Consider the following 15,476-nt stretch of genomic DNA (forward strand, 5'->3'; position numbering starts at 1 on the left):
AACCCAGAAGTTCTGGTTTTATGTCAAGTGGATTGGAGGAAGACGTTGAGGCCAAGACTGGAAACAGGTCCCTGCCCTTCACCCAGTGACACTATAAGTGATGTTTCACATTCCAGATTGTGTCTCTTTTGAAAAAAGTCAAAGTCAGTGACCAGTCATGTCACTGGTTTGAGAAAAAAAATAGTGACCAGGAAGGACATTTCTACAGTCAAATTAATATAAACTATTCCAGACATGCATCAAGGTTCTATTTGCTCTCTTCCTTGGGTCAGGGTGTAATAAACTCAATCAAGAAAGATAAGGGAGTAACTTAGCTTGCTTCCCCTAAAATCAACGCTAGCACACAGGAATTTTGCTATTTGTCTGGAAATGACTGAAGGCGGGGGGGGGGGGGGGGGGGAAGCATCCCTGGGTGGGTCACGTGACCCTACCAGCTCCCAAGGCAGATCTCTTCTCACAAGGGCTCAGTGGGAAGCCTTGGAAACCTGTGTAGGTTTTTCTCTGCAGATGCAGGAAGAAAGCAGGTGGATGGATAAATAAACATGGCCTTGCTCCTGGTGGCCTTGCTCACATTCCTGAGCTTGGGCTCAGGATGTCATCATCGGATCTGTCACTGCTCTAACAGGGTTTTCCTCTGCCAGGAGAGCAAGGTGACAGAGATTCCCTCCGACCTCCCCAGGAATGCGGTTGAACTGTGAGTATCAGAGACAGCGGGAACGACAGCGTGTCCGGTATTTGTATGCTGCGTGCTATTATTATTTTCACATTGGACTGATAACTGTTGAAGTAAAATATTTCTGCCGACCAAAGGCTTAAATCAAACAAACTCCCCCGGCCCAACACTCCTGCCCTGCGGTTCTCTAAGGATCGTAGTGAGACTTTGTCTCAGAATTGTCGGCGAAGGGCAGCACGGAGACCCAAATCCAAAAGCAAAAGGAAGAGTTTTTCGTTGTTTTCAACACTTTTGCTCTTGGATGCCATAGACTCTTTGGTGAAACCAGAAAAATAAAACTAAGAAAAATCAGAAAGCTAGAAGAGTTAGGATTGGAGGGAGAAAGATGCCTTCGATTTAAGTGGAAAGCGCAGTGCGTTTCCTGAGGACACTGAATTCAAGAAGGCAAGAGTCACTGCTGCTTTGGAGGCACCAGCAAGTAATCCCTGAACTGAGACTCTGCTTCCTGGGGAAAAAGGAATTGTACGGGAGGGAAGGGGTGTGAAAAAAGGAAGAAAGAAAAGAAAAAAGGAGGCAGAGAGGGATGGAGAGAGACAGGATAATCTTTCATACCCCTGGGAAAATGTGATTCCCAACTTTAGATTTTTACTGAACTGTTTTAATAGGAAGTAGACAGACTCTAAGAATTGGACAAGATCTTAGACATCATTTCACTCTATCTCTTTATTTTGCAATTGAGGAATCTGGGGTCTGGAGAGTAAAGAGAATTGCCCAAACTCTCACAATGAGTTGAGGCAGAGCCAAAACTAGAAAGCAGGCCTTTTGACTCACAGCCCACTGTTCTTCCCGTAAAGTCTCATGTCTACTGCATTAGAGCAAGAGGAAGGCAGGACTGTTTAATTGTCCAGTTACTATTGATATTTCCCCCGAGAACTGGCAAGTGGCGGCTGAGAGTTTGTAGATATCCTCAGTGGTTTTATCCCAAGGATTTTAAACAGAAGCTGCTATTCTGGAACCCTGTTTTAATCTTGGTTCCCCAAAGCTATGCATGACTCTTATGTTACTGCCGAAGGTGGTCATCTTTTTATTTACCAATTACCATATCTACACTCAAACATGATGGTGTTGCACTTCAGATTTTCATTCAGGGACAAATGGCCGCGAGACTGACTTGGTTCTGCTTGCTCCTTTTTCCCTTGGCATCACAAGCCCTCCATTCCTACCCAAAGGCAGCTGCAGCGGCAGGGAAAATAAGTGACCAACTCCGTGTTTTGGCTGAACTGCCTCAGATGGACAGCTACTCCTGATTATAAGGAAGAACGCACCTATGCACAGTCTGCTTTGTTAGATGATCATAAACACAGGAGAAAGCCGGTGTACCTGAGCTCCTGTAAGAAGTCACTCATTCCTAAGCGACTTTGAACAATTACTTAACCTCTTTTGAGCCTCAGGTTCCTAACTTCTAGAGGGTTTAATATGACCTGCTTAGTCGGATGGTTGTGAACGCTAAATGATACAGCCCCCCAACACACACACACAATTTCTACCTCTCCTGGCCCTTCTCTGTTTTCAATGTTTCCCCATGGGCCAAGCAGTGCCAACCAGTCACTAAAGCAGACAGCCTCTAACAAGACTTAATTTTAGGGTGATACTCCTCTATCCAAAACTCCCTTCTGTGCTAGGCTGTCTGCTTTCTGGTATCTCTTTACTAGAAGAGAGAATTTTTTTCATTCTGCATAGAATAACAGGGAGTAGCCAGATGTGAGCCGCAGTCTATGGAATGCCCACTTCTGATTTAGACTATAGCTGAGAGTGGCTAAATATTTCTGGCTTCAGTAGGGTTTAGGCAGCCTGAGACAACATAGCACTGTGAATAAAGTACTCAACTAGGTGAGCAGGGTCAGGAATGGAGGGAATTCTCAGGTCATATTCACAGGTGGGCCTTTAACTGATTATGACAAGTCAGAGATGGAAGAGTGTGGACTCCAGATCGCAAGAGACCTGGGTTCTAACCCAGACTATGACATTGCTTTTTGTTCTATCACGTGGGCTCTTGGCTGTATCATGGAAATTGCAATGTGTACCTTTTTCAGAGTTGCTGTGAGGATTAAATGGTGTATTAAAACATCCAGCACAATGCCTCGCAAGTGGCAGGGGAGGGGGGGATTATTGTTGCTATCGTCATCTGCAAAATACTAGAGAAAAAAACACCACAGAGGGCATTCAGGATGATCAAATGAATCAATAGGAATGAGAATGCTTTGAAAAATTGATGTAAAGCTCTTCATAACTCTGAGATAGTTTATAGCAACCCACTGATTTAAGAATAATCTCCTCCTCCTCCCAGTGGCTGGAGCACTCCTTCTCCGTGCACTTACTTTCTGAGTAAGAAAATGTGTTCCTTTAGGCTTTCAATATTTTCCAAGAACTCAAGGAGCAGGTTTCATCCTGACCATGGGCAAAGGATTTTTGATTTCAGACTTAACTTAGAAACTCAGCTTTACCTGGAGGCAGTCAATGAATCTAGAAAGGACCCTTTCATCTTGCTTAATTCTTCCTGGAGTTAGAATTTCTAAGAAGAATGTGAACACCCATTCAAAACTTGAAGTTTTAAGTCTAAGTGACTGTGTGGATACAGATATCTTTTTCTCCAGCAGGGTCAGATGACCACAATACTAGAAGAAAAGACTCCACTGATGGCCGTTCTTGGCGAAGGGAGATCTGTACTGAGATTATATTATAGGCTGCCTGTGTTGACCCCTCTCCTCACAGCAAGTTCCTGTATCTCATTGCCATCTCAATTGACCAGCACTTACTTCTAATTATCTAATTATATTTTTTCCTTTGATTTTCTTCCTTTGCTATATATTCCTTGTTTTGCTGTTTTGGTTTAGATCACTAGCCATATCCCATAACCATAGATTATTGTTTAGCTAGGAACTAGTTTATTCTTTCCTTAGTAGGTCCTTCGTTCGGAGGGATGTATCAGTATTACGAGCCAAAAGGAAAGCCTTTCGCTATGCCAATAAGGTTCTGTGATCTCCAAGAGGAAAATAGATTTTTTGATGCTTGCAAACAATTTCAATTGTGGAATTTTTTCTTTAAGAGTGTCTTCCAGGATTAATATTCTGAGAACAGTTTGAGAAAGACTGGTTCGAAGTTGGTCTATCCAACCCCAGCCACCAGTACAGATCCCCTGTAAAGTCTGCACTGCAGCCCAGATCCCCTGACTCCCAATTCAGTGCTCAATAACAGCTAAAGATGGGCCTTTGGCTGATTTTCATTGCTTTATGCCTGACAAGCAACTATTTAAGACCACCATGTGTCCTCATGAAGGAGATGATTCTGAACTATAGACTAAAGCCACAACAGAACTAGGTGTTACTCTTTCAGAGGTGTAGAAAGGGATGGATTACAAAACTACTAAAGCCACAGTTGACTTCTTCATTTGTTGAATATTGATAATTCAATTCACCTCATCATGTAGGTTTCATGTTTCCAATTGCCCACATCTAATCAGTTTTACAAACTCCCTTCATACTGCTACAATAAGTAATTCTTTTTTTTCATTGCCATCATCTTTGTTTGGGATCTGAACATCTAAAGCCTGGATTAAATAATTATGTCCTAATCTACCTCCTTGCTACCAATCTCTCTCTTCTCCAAACCAGCCTGAACACCGTCATTCTAGGTTTCTCCATAAAACACCACGGCCACCATGTTATGATTCCCCAGTTCAAAATCATTCCGTGGCTCATCTTTCTGACTTTACCTCTCACCTTTCACCGACAGGAGCCATCTACTCCGCCAGGCTGATAAAGACTTGCTCTCAAGTTCACACTTGCTTATGTAATCTTCAATTTCTTCTTTGTCTCTTGAAATCCAACCTACTTATCATAAGCTTACTCAAAGGTTGCTTCCCTGACCATTACATTTTCATTTAATCTGAATCCCGGTGCAGTTCATTTTATAATTTTGCTTTGCCCTTAATTTTTCATATGTATCTTATTTCCACAACTGAAGTGAAAATTTCCTTTGTACTCCTTATTGTGCCCAGCTCAAGGCAATGTAGGTTCTGGGGCCTCGATTACATGTAGAACAAATGGTACAATAAATAAGGGGGAATTGCATCTATTTATTTGCTCCGCTCCTCAGTATCGAAGAAAAGATTCTTATAAAAGATGATTATTGCTCTCCCTGCGGTGAACTACTATAGGATTTGATAGTTTCCTTGTTTTCTTCGCTTTTTTATGTGTTTGTTTTAAAAAAATGCCTGTATATCATTCTGGAATCCATTAATTTATTCAGAAAGAGAGATACATAGACTAGAAACAAAGTCTACTAAGTTAAAAGCTGAATATTCTTTATTTTAGGCACGCCACTCAGTTCTCTTGACTTAATAATACCTGCCTCTCTATTTCTAAAAAGAATACTAAAAGGATGAGTGAAATTACCTAAACAAAATCACTTTAAACCAGACAAAAATGTTCAAAGAAATATAATTTTTGCCAATTAAGGTCAAATTCCAAACCCTGAATGTTAGGTTTCTTGTGTTTCCCAGATGTGCTTTGATTATTGTAGTCTGCCTGGATATTAAAACCAAACACCCCACTGTGCAGATTACTCTGGGCGCCCATATCTGGAGACTCTTACTGTCTTATTTAGATATTTCTTTGAAAGAAACAAACAGCACAGTTTTCATGTTAATGCATACATAATCTTTCCTCTCAAAACAAAACCCTGCACCTACTTTAGTGAGAAATGATATGTCTATGTCCAACATTTGGAATTTAATTGGATAAGGAAGGTTTATATTTCCTGCAGAGGAATCAGAAAAAGGAACAGCTATAGAATGCAGTAACTTGAAAGGGGAAAAGTAAAAATTATATTGCAGGGGAAATAAATTCTTTAAAGTAGAAGATGAACTCTACTCTGAGAATTGGCTAAGAGATATAATTTACAGAGTCATTTCGGCTATTGAAAAGTAAGGGTTTGATAGTGTAGAACTGCACTACTTGGTGATGATAAAATCCCCTTGTTTACCTAAAGGTCAGTGCTGTCCTTCCTCACCCAAGTCTTCTGCCAAAGAAGCCTAAGCTTCAGAAGCAGGAAATCTTGGCAGCAAATGGAAAATTCATTTAACGTTTGATTATCCTTCTCCAAAACCACTAATTGGGTTATCCAGTCACTGTGGTTGATTGGACTACTTTTTTTAAGCTGTTAGATTTAAACTCTCCAATTTAGCTTTATTTAGACTAGATTCTAGCTTATATATCCCATAAGGTCACCTAGGAAAGAGAGTAATTATTTTTAATTGCTTAGGATCTGATGATTATAATGAGACTTGGATGTTTCTCCTTAATCTGACCTCTCCCTGAAGTATCTCTGAGCATGGTTTAGGTCTCTGACCTGAACATGTCATTACCTTGTTCTTTCATATGGAATATGGCAACTGATCTGAAAGTCTTCAAGGGATGTTCAAAAACGTTTTTTGAGTAAAGCAACCAAACCCTTGCCATAGACCTGAAGTCAATTATATTTTTAGTCTCAGGAGTGGCTAGTGTCTACTCTCTTTCATACCCTCTCCCAGAGTTGGCTCTCTTTTCAGCAAGAGCCAACACACAGCCATCACAGAATCCTGTTATCACAAATCTGGAAAACATACAGCATGAGCCAACTTTTGTATATCCTTAATGCTAAGATTGATGAAAACCTCTAAGAAATAGGAACCCTAAAAGTTCAGCTGTTTCAATGAAAGAGAGATCAATTGAGGATATGGGAGAGAAAATTCATCAGTAGATTGGTGAAAGGTAGAAGTAAAACAGTGCTGAAGTTTCTTTCAATTTTAAAATGCTTCGATTTTACAAACATCTTCAGGCATCAAACTTCCCAAAACCAATAGGTATTTTCTAGGCCTCCAGAGTCCAACATGTATGTAATTCCTAAATTTCTGTATGTCAGTTGTGGGATTTTGAAGGGGGGTGGTGGTTCTTAGGCTTAATAGACAGTTCTGTTAAGTTCTGTTATTTATAAATGCAACATGGAAAACCTCCCCACAGACACCTCTCTATGGTTACTTTCAGTTTGGGGTTTTAAACAAAGACTTTGTGAGGGATCCCAGCTGCAAAAATGACTTTGTAACTAGATAAACAAAGGCTGATTGGAGGTCATGGAACATTTCATACAGAACCTCCTGGAATAGAAGGGCATTGAAAAAAATAAAAGAAGAGCCAGAGCCTTGAGCATTAGATTTCAGGAGGGGCCCCAGGATAAAATATCTTGTCCCTTCTAAGAAAGTCTACTAAGTTTTGGTTCGGAAGATAGGATCACATCCCTAGAAGACAGGGTGCCTGTACTTGTGCTTCACTCATCAGCTCAGGGTAACAGCTTCTGAATCAGCCTCTGTGCCTTCAGCCTTCTCCCCTCCCAACCCTCTGCTCTGGTTTAATTCCTCTGTGGGCTCCAATGCCCAGATTCAGGACAAAAGTCCAAAGTCATAAGTTTGATATCAAGTTCCTCCATATTTTGTCCTCAAATTAACTCTCCTGTCTTCTCTCTCATCTTCTAGCCTTTCTACGCTTTGCTCTATGGACTATTTCCTAATCCCCAGCTCCCAAACATACTTTATATTCCCCTACCTAAATACTATTATTTTCTCCAACCTGAAATGAATCCTACTCTAATATAGTCAGCTTTTGAGACCAGGTAAAGATGCTCATTTTTCATGAAGTTTTCTTTCAACATCAAATATTTATTGATTATATTTGTGCAAGGCACTATGCTGGACACTTGGGAGAAAAGAATCAATAGGGGAGGCACGGGGCCTGTACTCATGGAGTTGCTAAAAGAGAAGAGTATCAAACAAGAAATGACAATAATGCTTTTCCTCACTTTTACCCACAACAATAAAAATCCCCCTCAGAACCCGGAATGGTCACTGTCAAAACCACTCATTTGACAATGAATTGCAAGTTGCCTTGTACAATCTGAAATCATAGATTGTGAGAGCTGGAAGAAACAGATGCCTAATGAAGGCCAATGAGGAGACGTCTGCCTGCCTGATACCAGAAAAAAAATGGATGCGAAGACGGGTGTCTGCCTGTCCCATCTACAATCGATTTGCTCTTTTGACCACCTAGGGTTGATTTCGGGAGCTGTGCAGGGCCACTTCCAGACACCTTATTTTTTTAAAAGGTCAGAAACTCCTGTCTTTATTTTACAAGGAAAACACAGCCCTCAAATAAAATAGAACGACAAACGAACACCAGCAAATTTATGGTAAGGCTTAACTGGCAGATGTCCAAATATTTAAGTTTGACTAGAAATTTTCAAATTGGGCAAATACAAGGGTCTGGGTCCTTTGAGTTGGGATAGAGGAGAAGGGTACAGAAGGTGGAAAACAGCACCAAAAGCGGAAGCTTAGGCTGCACTGTTTTCTTTGCTACCCTCATAATTTCCCAAAGCTGCTTGTGCCCGTGAATACTATTAAGTGGATATTGGGGAGACAGTGGGTAAAAGGAGTTTACTTGTCAATGGACAGTGTACGACGGCTTCCCTTCAGAGCAGCTGAACATCATCTAATCTGGTAATCACACAGAGTTAGTCTTAACAAAGCCCAGATGTCTCTTCTGAAAATGATATACCTTAAAAATGTCTACCTTGGCATAAGCAGGCCACTAATAAGAAATTCTTGAGTGTTCTTGAATTTATAAGCAATTTCTCTTTCTTCTAAATTTCAAACTATTTTTGCATGGCTATGTTTAGACTAGAAAAAGAAATTGAATGCAAAAAAAAAAATGATCACTCTCCATCATCAGATCACAGCCTGAGCAAGTATCAACAGTCAGCACCAATCCCTTGCCACTGCCATATGCCCACCACGGCTAATTTCTGCTCAGGGCAGGAAGGAATTTAATTGGTGTTTCTTTATGGTGTTTCTTTCTTCATTTAATTGGTGTTTCTTTTATGGGCAAGCAGTGTAGACTTTCCGTAAGTAAATATATTGGGGGCGAGGGGGCGGGTGCAGCAGAAAATACAACAAGAAACACTCTCTTAATTTAGAAAACAAACTGGAAAGGCAATGAAAGCAAATATGAGATTTATGGTGAATAGCAAAGCGGTCATCTGGAATCCTGCACACAGTAGCAAAATTGTTTATCAGGCCCCTGATTGTGAAAATCGGCTGAGCTCCTTCAATAAGAACATACAGTCTTAGAATGGCATCTGATTCCCCCAAACAAATATTACAGACAAGAGGAAAGAGAACAAACAGTTATGATAACCAGATAGGGAAATTACAAAGTAGCTCTGGAAGCAGAGCTATAGGTTAAGAAGAAACAAAACAAGAGCCACAGAAGTATAAATAAAAGGAGGGGCTGGGCCACTGAGTCAGGGAATCACTGTGTCAATATCTAGGTCTTGCCTCTTGGGCTGGACAAAGTCCCTGGAGAAGATTCTTCCAAGCTCCTCCTACCTGGAGCGTGAAGCCCTACTGCCAGCATTCTGGTGACGGGAAAAGGGCTGGGGGTCTCAGCATCCGGCAGCCATAAGTGGTCTCTGCGATCTCCAGTTCAGAAACTCTCTATTCTACTCTCTTTAAAGAGTAAACCTTTGGTGTTTTTCTCAGGTGGGGAGGAGCACGGGCCTGACTATACCAAGTGGGTAGTGTGGCTGTTTCTTAAACAAACTTTCCACCAACCCTCTTTATTTTGGCCACCTCAACCTTATTCACCGTCCCCAGTTCCGCTTCTGGGGACACAAGTGCCTCCAATTCCTGAGTGTTTTAGGGATTGTGCAGTGTAAATCACATTGGTTTAGGATTCCATTCTCTAGCGTCTGCCAAGTCAGCGATCCTCAAACTTTAATGTGCAAGCACATCAGAGGAATATACTGGGAAAATGCAGATTCCGACTCAGTAAGTCTCGGGAGGGGTCTGAGATTCTACATTTCTAACCAGGTCCAGGATACCCTGGCTGTACTAGTACAAGAACCACATTCATCCATGTTCTTTATAACCCTAAAATTCTATTGCTCTTGTTCCTCTGTCCTTATGGCTTTATGGCTTTAAAAGAAAGAAAAAAAATTCCCCTTACTATCTTCTCAGTGGGGTTTTAAGAGGAAACCAATGGTTATTTAGTTATTTGTTTACTCTGCCTTCTCTTCCCAGGAATCCCCATTCATTATTCAACCCACTCAATCTGACTCTCTGCCCATCGTTCCACTAAAAGTTATCTTGTCACAGGTACCCTGATTGTGGCCCTATTTAAGAGAAATAATAAATTTCTCTTAAATATTTTAAGTATGTTTTACACTGTGTATGTTTATATTACTTTTCAAATAAAAGTTTGCATATAAGAGGAAGGCGCACCATTCAGATATCAGATTCAAGGGCACTTCCCCACCTACATGTTACCTGTGTCTCAGGAACATGCCTCACAGGAGACCATCCTCCTGCATGAAACACTTTTCTCTCTTGACCTCCAGCTTCTGTGACACCATACTAGTTTTCCTCTTACATCTCACACCAGACCTTCGTCTTCTCTGCTACCCAGTCTCTAAATGTTGGAGTTCCCCCGACTTCCTCTGGACCGTCTTCTCTCATGAATCTGTACTCTCTCTACAGTGATCTCATCAGTCCCATGGCTTTAAATGCCACCTACATTCAAAATCCATGTGTCATGTCTGACCTCTTCATTGATCCCCAGACAAGTAATACCCATCTGAAACCTTGACATTGTCACTGGATCTCTTGCTGGCATCTCAAAACCAGCAAGCAGAAAATAGTACACTTAATCGCCCTCCCCTAAATTCCTCAGAATATCCTCTCCCAGGCTTCATCATCTGAATTAATGCACATATCACCAACTCCTCACCATCAAATCCAATCCAAGTGCTGGGGACTAGACCCCTACAATACACCTCAAATATCTCTACTTCTCACCTTCCTTATCACCACCCCAGCTCAAACCACCACCTCTCTCACCTACTACAAGTGTCTCCAATGCTTCTATCCCCTAGTTCCACTTAAATTCATTCCCCACACAGCATCTAGAGAGACTCTGACAAAGAAGATGGCATGCAATTACTTAGAATTCACTTAGAATAAAATTTATTCAATCCACATTCATGACTACCTATTATAACAGCACTAGTCCAGGTGTCAGAGATCCAGCACTGGGCAAAACAAACAAAATCTCTTACTTTGGGGCGCTTACATGCTTTGTCATGGCTACAAGGTACTCTATGATCTGACCTCTGCCTGCCTTTCCATAGGCATAGTGCATATCACGCATCACTTGCCCATTTCCACTATGCTCCAGCCACCCTGGACCCTTTTCTGCTCTACAAACACACCAGGCTCTCACCACCTTAAATCTTTCACTTGCTTTTCTTTCTGTCTAGAATGTTTTTTTCTCTCCTCTTCCGTCTCCACCCAAATTCCAACCACTTAGAGTGGTCTTCCTTGACCAATCCACTATAGTAGCACCCCTACCTTGCACTAGCTTATGACCACTTTCTTCCATAAACTCGCTGCAATTTGAATGTTTTTATTTGTTTATCTATTCCCCCCCCCCACCACTAGAAACCAGAACTAAAGCTTCATGATGGCAAGGATGGTACAGAGGATGATCAAGGATGATAGCTCCTGGTACAGAGTAGATGCTCAATACCTACATGAATTGAATGAATAAATGAAAGGCCCCTTCAACAAATAAGAACTAGAAGGAGAGACTGAATGTAACAGACACCTATTAATCCTACTATATCATCATGCTGTATGCCTCTTATAGTATCTCACCCAACAGTCTTGCACTGTAGCTATTACTGTTCCTATTTTAGGAAATAAGAAAAATGAAATCAATCCATTCTGAATGTCAGGATTGAAACTGAAATTCTTGATATACCTGATTAGAAAACGTCCAATCTTTGTACTAACCAAGAAAAAAGAGAAAGAAGACCTCCCTGTCCTCTGAACTCAATCCCTAAAGAAAAACCATCTAAACTCATCATCTGAGCTTAAATATGCACGGTGCTGGAGTTATCTATAATACCAATTTAACATATTATCTTGCCTCTCAAATACAGTAAAGCTCTCTGAGGGCTAGCACCGCACCCCTCTCCTGCTGTCAGCAGCACTGGATACTCAGTAACTACTCAATAAGGAGGACAGAGAAAATGAATGAGCGGGATCACAAATAAATAGGAGGACTGAAAAGTAGATGTCACTGGCCATTTTCAGTGATAAGTTGCAAAATAACCAGAAGCTGTGTAATAATGCCAAGGAGCTGTTTGAATGATAGGCAAGCCTATAGAGGAGGTAGCTGGCAGAACTGGTTCCAGCTTTGCTGCCTTTTACACATTTCCAGTGAAGATGGCTCCCCATTCATAATTAACCCTCAGCAGGTTGAGTAGCTCATCTTCAGCAGGTGGAGAGGCCTAGCAGAAGTGACTGCCATGTGAACATGGAGTGCTGATGGGGGTTTGGAGATCTCTGCAGACAGTACTCCCTAAATGGTCCACCTACAATTAGATGAATCGTGATGATGTTTGAAAAGTTCCACAGAATTCTAAAAGAAAAAAAATCCTTATTGGTCTACTGCGAACTCACAGACTCTTGCAAGATTTCTTTCTAGATCTGAGGAATTCTACCTCTGTTTTCTCATTTTGGATAGGATTTAAAGTCTGGAGCAAGGCTACTCCAACCGACCCATAGCTCTTTATGTGATATGATTTGAGAGGCACCAAGTTAGCTCAGTTGCCCTCAAATATCTCCCCTGCTACTTGCCACAAAGCCACCATTAATTAATTAATCCTTGGAGCCTTAAAGATTTCCCTAATTTCTAAGACTCTGCAGTTGAAATACAAAATCCTCTTGGAGGAGAAATATTTTAAGCTTTTAAAATGGCCCTTTAGCATTTTTCAAAGTGCATTCTTCACAACCTGAGTTTCATAAGACACTCTAGAAAAAGTAAATGTTTAAAAGGTCTAACATAATCAAATAGGTTTGGAAAATGCTGTATGCTATATCCCCATCTTAGAGATTAACAATGGACCTAACATGTAAAAGGGTTTCAGAGGTGTCCCAATCTTATATCACTTATAACTGTTGCACAAAACTCACTAGGAAACTCTGATTTAATGAGATGTATTTAACCAAGAATATGCTTTGGTGAATAGGTCTCCATAGATACCCATGGAAATGGAAGGGTTGAGAAAGGTAGTATATACAACCCAAAATATATGATAGACACATATTTTAAAATTCTATGTAGGCCAGGTCTTCCCCTGTGCAAACCTGCCCTGTTCTTCAAAACAGAGAATTTTTTTTTTTTTTTTTTTTGCCATGCGGCATGTGGGATCCCAGTTCCCCAACCAGGGAACGAACCCATGCCCCCCTGCAGTGGAAGCATGGAATCCTAACCACTGGACCATCAGGGAAGTCCCAAATCGACAGTTTTTTGCTAGATGAACTTAAGAGAGCATACACTTCCTCCTTCCCCTTACTTGTTTTAGGAATGAGAAATGAAGCCCAGTAAAATGATCTGTCTAAGGGCATATGGGTAATTAAAGGTATTCTCTATCTACTGTTTCCAAAGCCACAAACTTTAAATCCTCTATTTCCAAGGTACTGTGCCAGGCTTAGTGGTAAAACATTCCTCTCTACTCCCGCAAAGAACAGACAACCCCCCAGCATGTCCACTTCTTATCCCCTCACACCCAAGGAGGTATGAGCATTAGAATTCTACCATTATTCTTTTTACCTTTGCTTGCTTTTCAAAAACAGCTTTCTTGAGACATAACACATAGCATACAATTTACTTATTTAAAGTTTATATTTCAATGGTATTTTGTATATTCACAGATATGTTCAACCATCATCATAATCAATTTTAAAACATTTTTATCACCTAACCCTTGAGCTATCACTCCTCTGCCTACCCATGCTCCATCCAGCCCTAAGAAACCACTAATCTACTTTGTCTTTACAGATTTCTCTATTCTGGACTTTCATATGAATGGAATTATACGAGATCTTTGTGACTAGCTTCTTTCACTTAGCATACTTTCAAGGTTTATTCAAGTTGTAACAGGTATCTATACTCCATTCTTTTTATGGTCAAAAATATTCCTTTGTTTAGATAAAACACATTTTGTTTATCCATTCATCTGCTGATAGACATTGGATTATTCACTTTTTGGCTATTAACAATGTTTGCTTTAAACATTTATATATAAGTTTTTGTGTGGACATCTGTTTTTATTTCTTTTAGTATAAACCTAGGAATGGAATAGGTGAGATATGATAACTCTATTTTTAATCCTTTGGAAAACTATTTTCCAAACTATTTTCCAGAGTGGTTGAACCATTTTACAGTCCCATAAACAGGGAGTGAAGTTGCCCATTTCTCCATATCCTCATCAACACTTGTTGTTATCTGACTTTTTGATTCTAGCCATCCTAGTATCAAGTATCACCGTGGTTTTGATTTGCATTTCCCTGATGAGTAATGATGTCAAGCTTTTCATATACTTATTGGTCATCTGTATCTCCTCTATTGAGTATCTATTCAGATGCATTATCCAATTTTTAATTGGGTTGTCTTTTTTAAAAATTGAAGTATAGTTAATGTACAATATTATATGTTACAGGTATGCAATACAGTGATTCACAATTTTTAAAGATTATATTCCATTTATAGTTATTATAAAATATTGGCTATATTCCTGTGTTGTACAATATATTCTTGTAACTTATTTTATACATAATACACTAGTTGGTACTTCTTAAGTCTCCTACCCCAATATTGCCCTTCTCCCCTTCCCTCTCTCCACTTGTAACATATAGTCTGCTCTCTATATCTGTGAGTCTGTTTCTTTTTTGTTATATTCACTAGTTTGTTTTATTTTTTAGATTCCACATATAAGTGGTATCATACAGTATTTGTCTTTCTCCGTCTGACTTATTTTACTAAGCATAATACTCTGTAGGTCCATACATGTTGCTGCAAATGCCAAATTACATTCTATTTTATGGTTGAGTAGTATTCCATTGTATATGTATACCATATCTTCTTTATCCTTTCATCTGTTGATGGATACTTAGGTTGCTTCCATTTCTTGGCAATTGTAAATAATGCTGCTATGAACATTGGGGTGTATGTATCTTTTCGAATTAGAGCTTTTGTTTTCTTCAGATATATATCCAGGAATGGAATTGCTGAGTCCTATGGTAGTTCTATTTTTAGTTTTCTGAGAACCTCCATCCTGTTTTCTACAGCAGCCCCACCAATATACATTCCCACCAGTAATGTATAAGGGTTCCCTTTTCTCCACATCCTTGCCAACATTTGTTATTTGGGTTCTTTTGGATGATAGCCTTCTGACAGGTGTGAGGTGATATCTCATTCTGGTTTTGATTTGCATTTCCCTGATGATTAGCAATGTTGAGCATTTTTTCATGTGCCTGTTGCCCATCTGCTTGTCCTCTTTGGAAAAATGTCTATTCACTACTTCTGCCCAATTTTTAATCAGATGGGTTTTTGGGGCTTTTTTTGAAGTTGAGTTGTATGAGCTGATTACATATTTCCCATATTAACCCCTATCAGTCATATCAGTTGCAAATATTTTCTCCCATTCAGTAGGTTGTCTTTTCATCTTGTCAATGGTTTCCTTTGTTGTGCAAAAGCTTTCAAGTTTAATTAGGTCCCATTTGTTCATTTTTGCTTTTATGTCCTTTGCTTTAAGAGACAGATCCAAAAAAATATTGCTATGATGTATATCACAGAGTGTTCTGTCTATATTT

General features: G+C 40.0%; 1 protein-coding gene across 2 annotated transcripts in view; it reads left to right on the forward strand.

Moving 5' to 3' along the window:
• Positions 1-542: 542 nt before the first annotated feature.
• Positions 543-15,476, forward strand: part of FSHR (follicle stimulating hormone receptor) — a 166,675-nt gene continuing 151,741 nt past the window's right edge. For both annotated transcript variants that reach the window (XM_007190042.2, XM_007190043.2), the window contains exon 1: positions 543-694. In XM_007190042.2, coding sequence (XP_007190104.2) covers positions 543-694 — 152 coding nt within the window. The remainder of the gene's footprint in view (positions 695-15,476) is intronic.

Source organism: Balaenoptera acutorostrata, chromosome 12 (assembly GCF_949987535.1).
Source record: "Balaenoptera acutorostrata chromosome 12, mBalAcu1.1, whole genome shotgun sequence".
NCBI classification, from domain to species: domain Eukaryota; kingdom Metazoa; phylum Chordata; class Mammalia; order Artiodactyla; family Balaenopteridae; genus Balaenoptera; species Balaenoptera acutorostrata.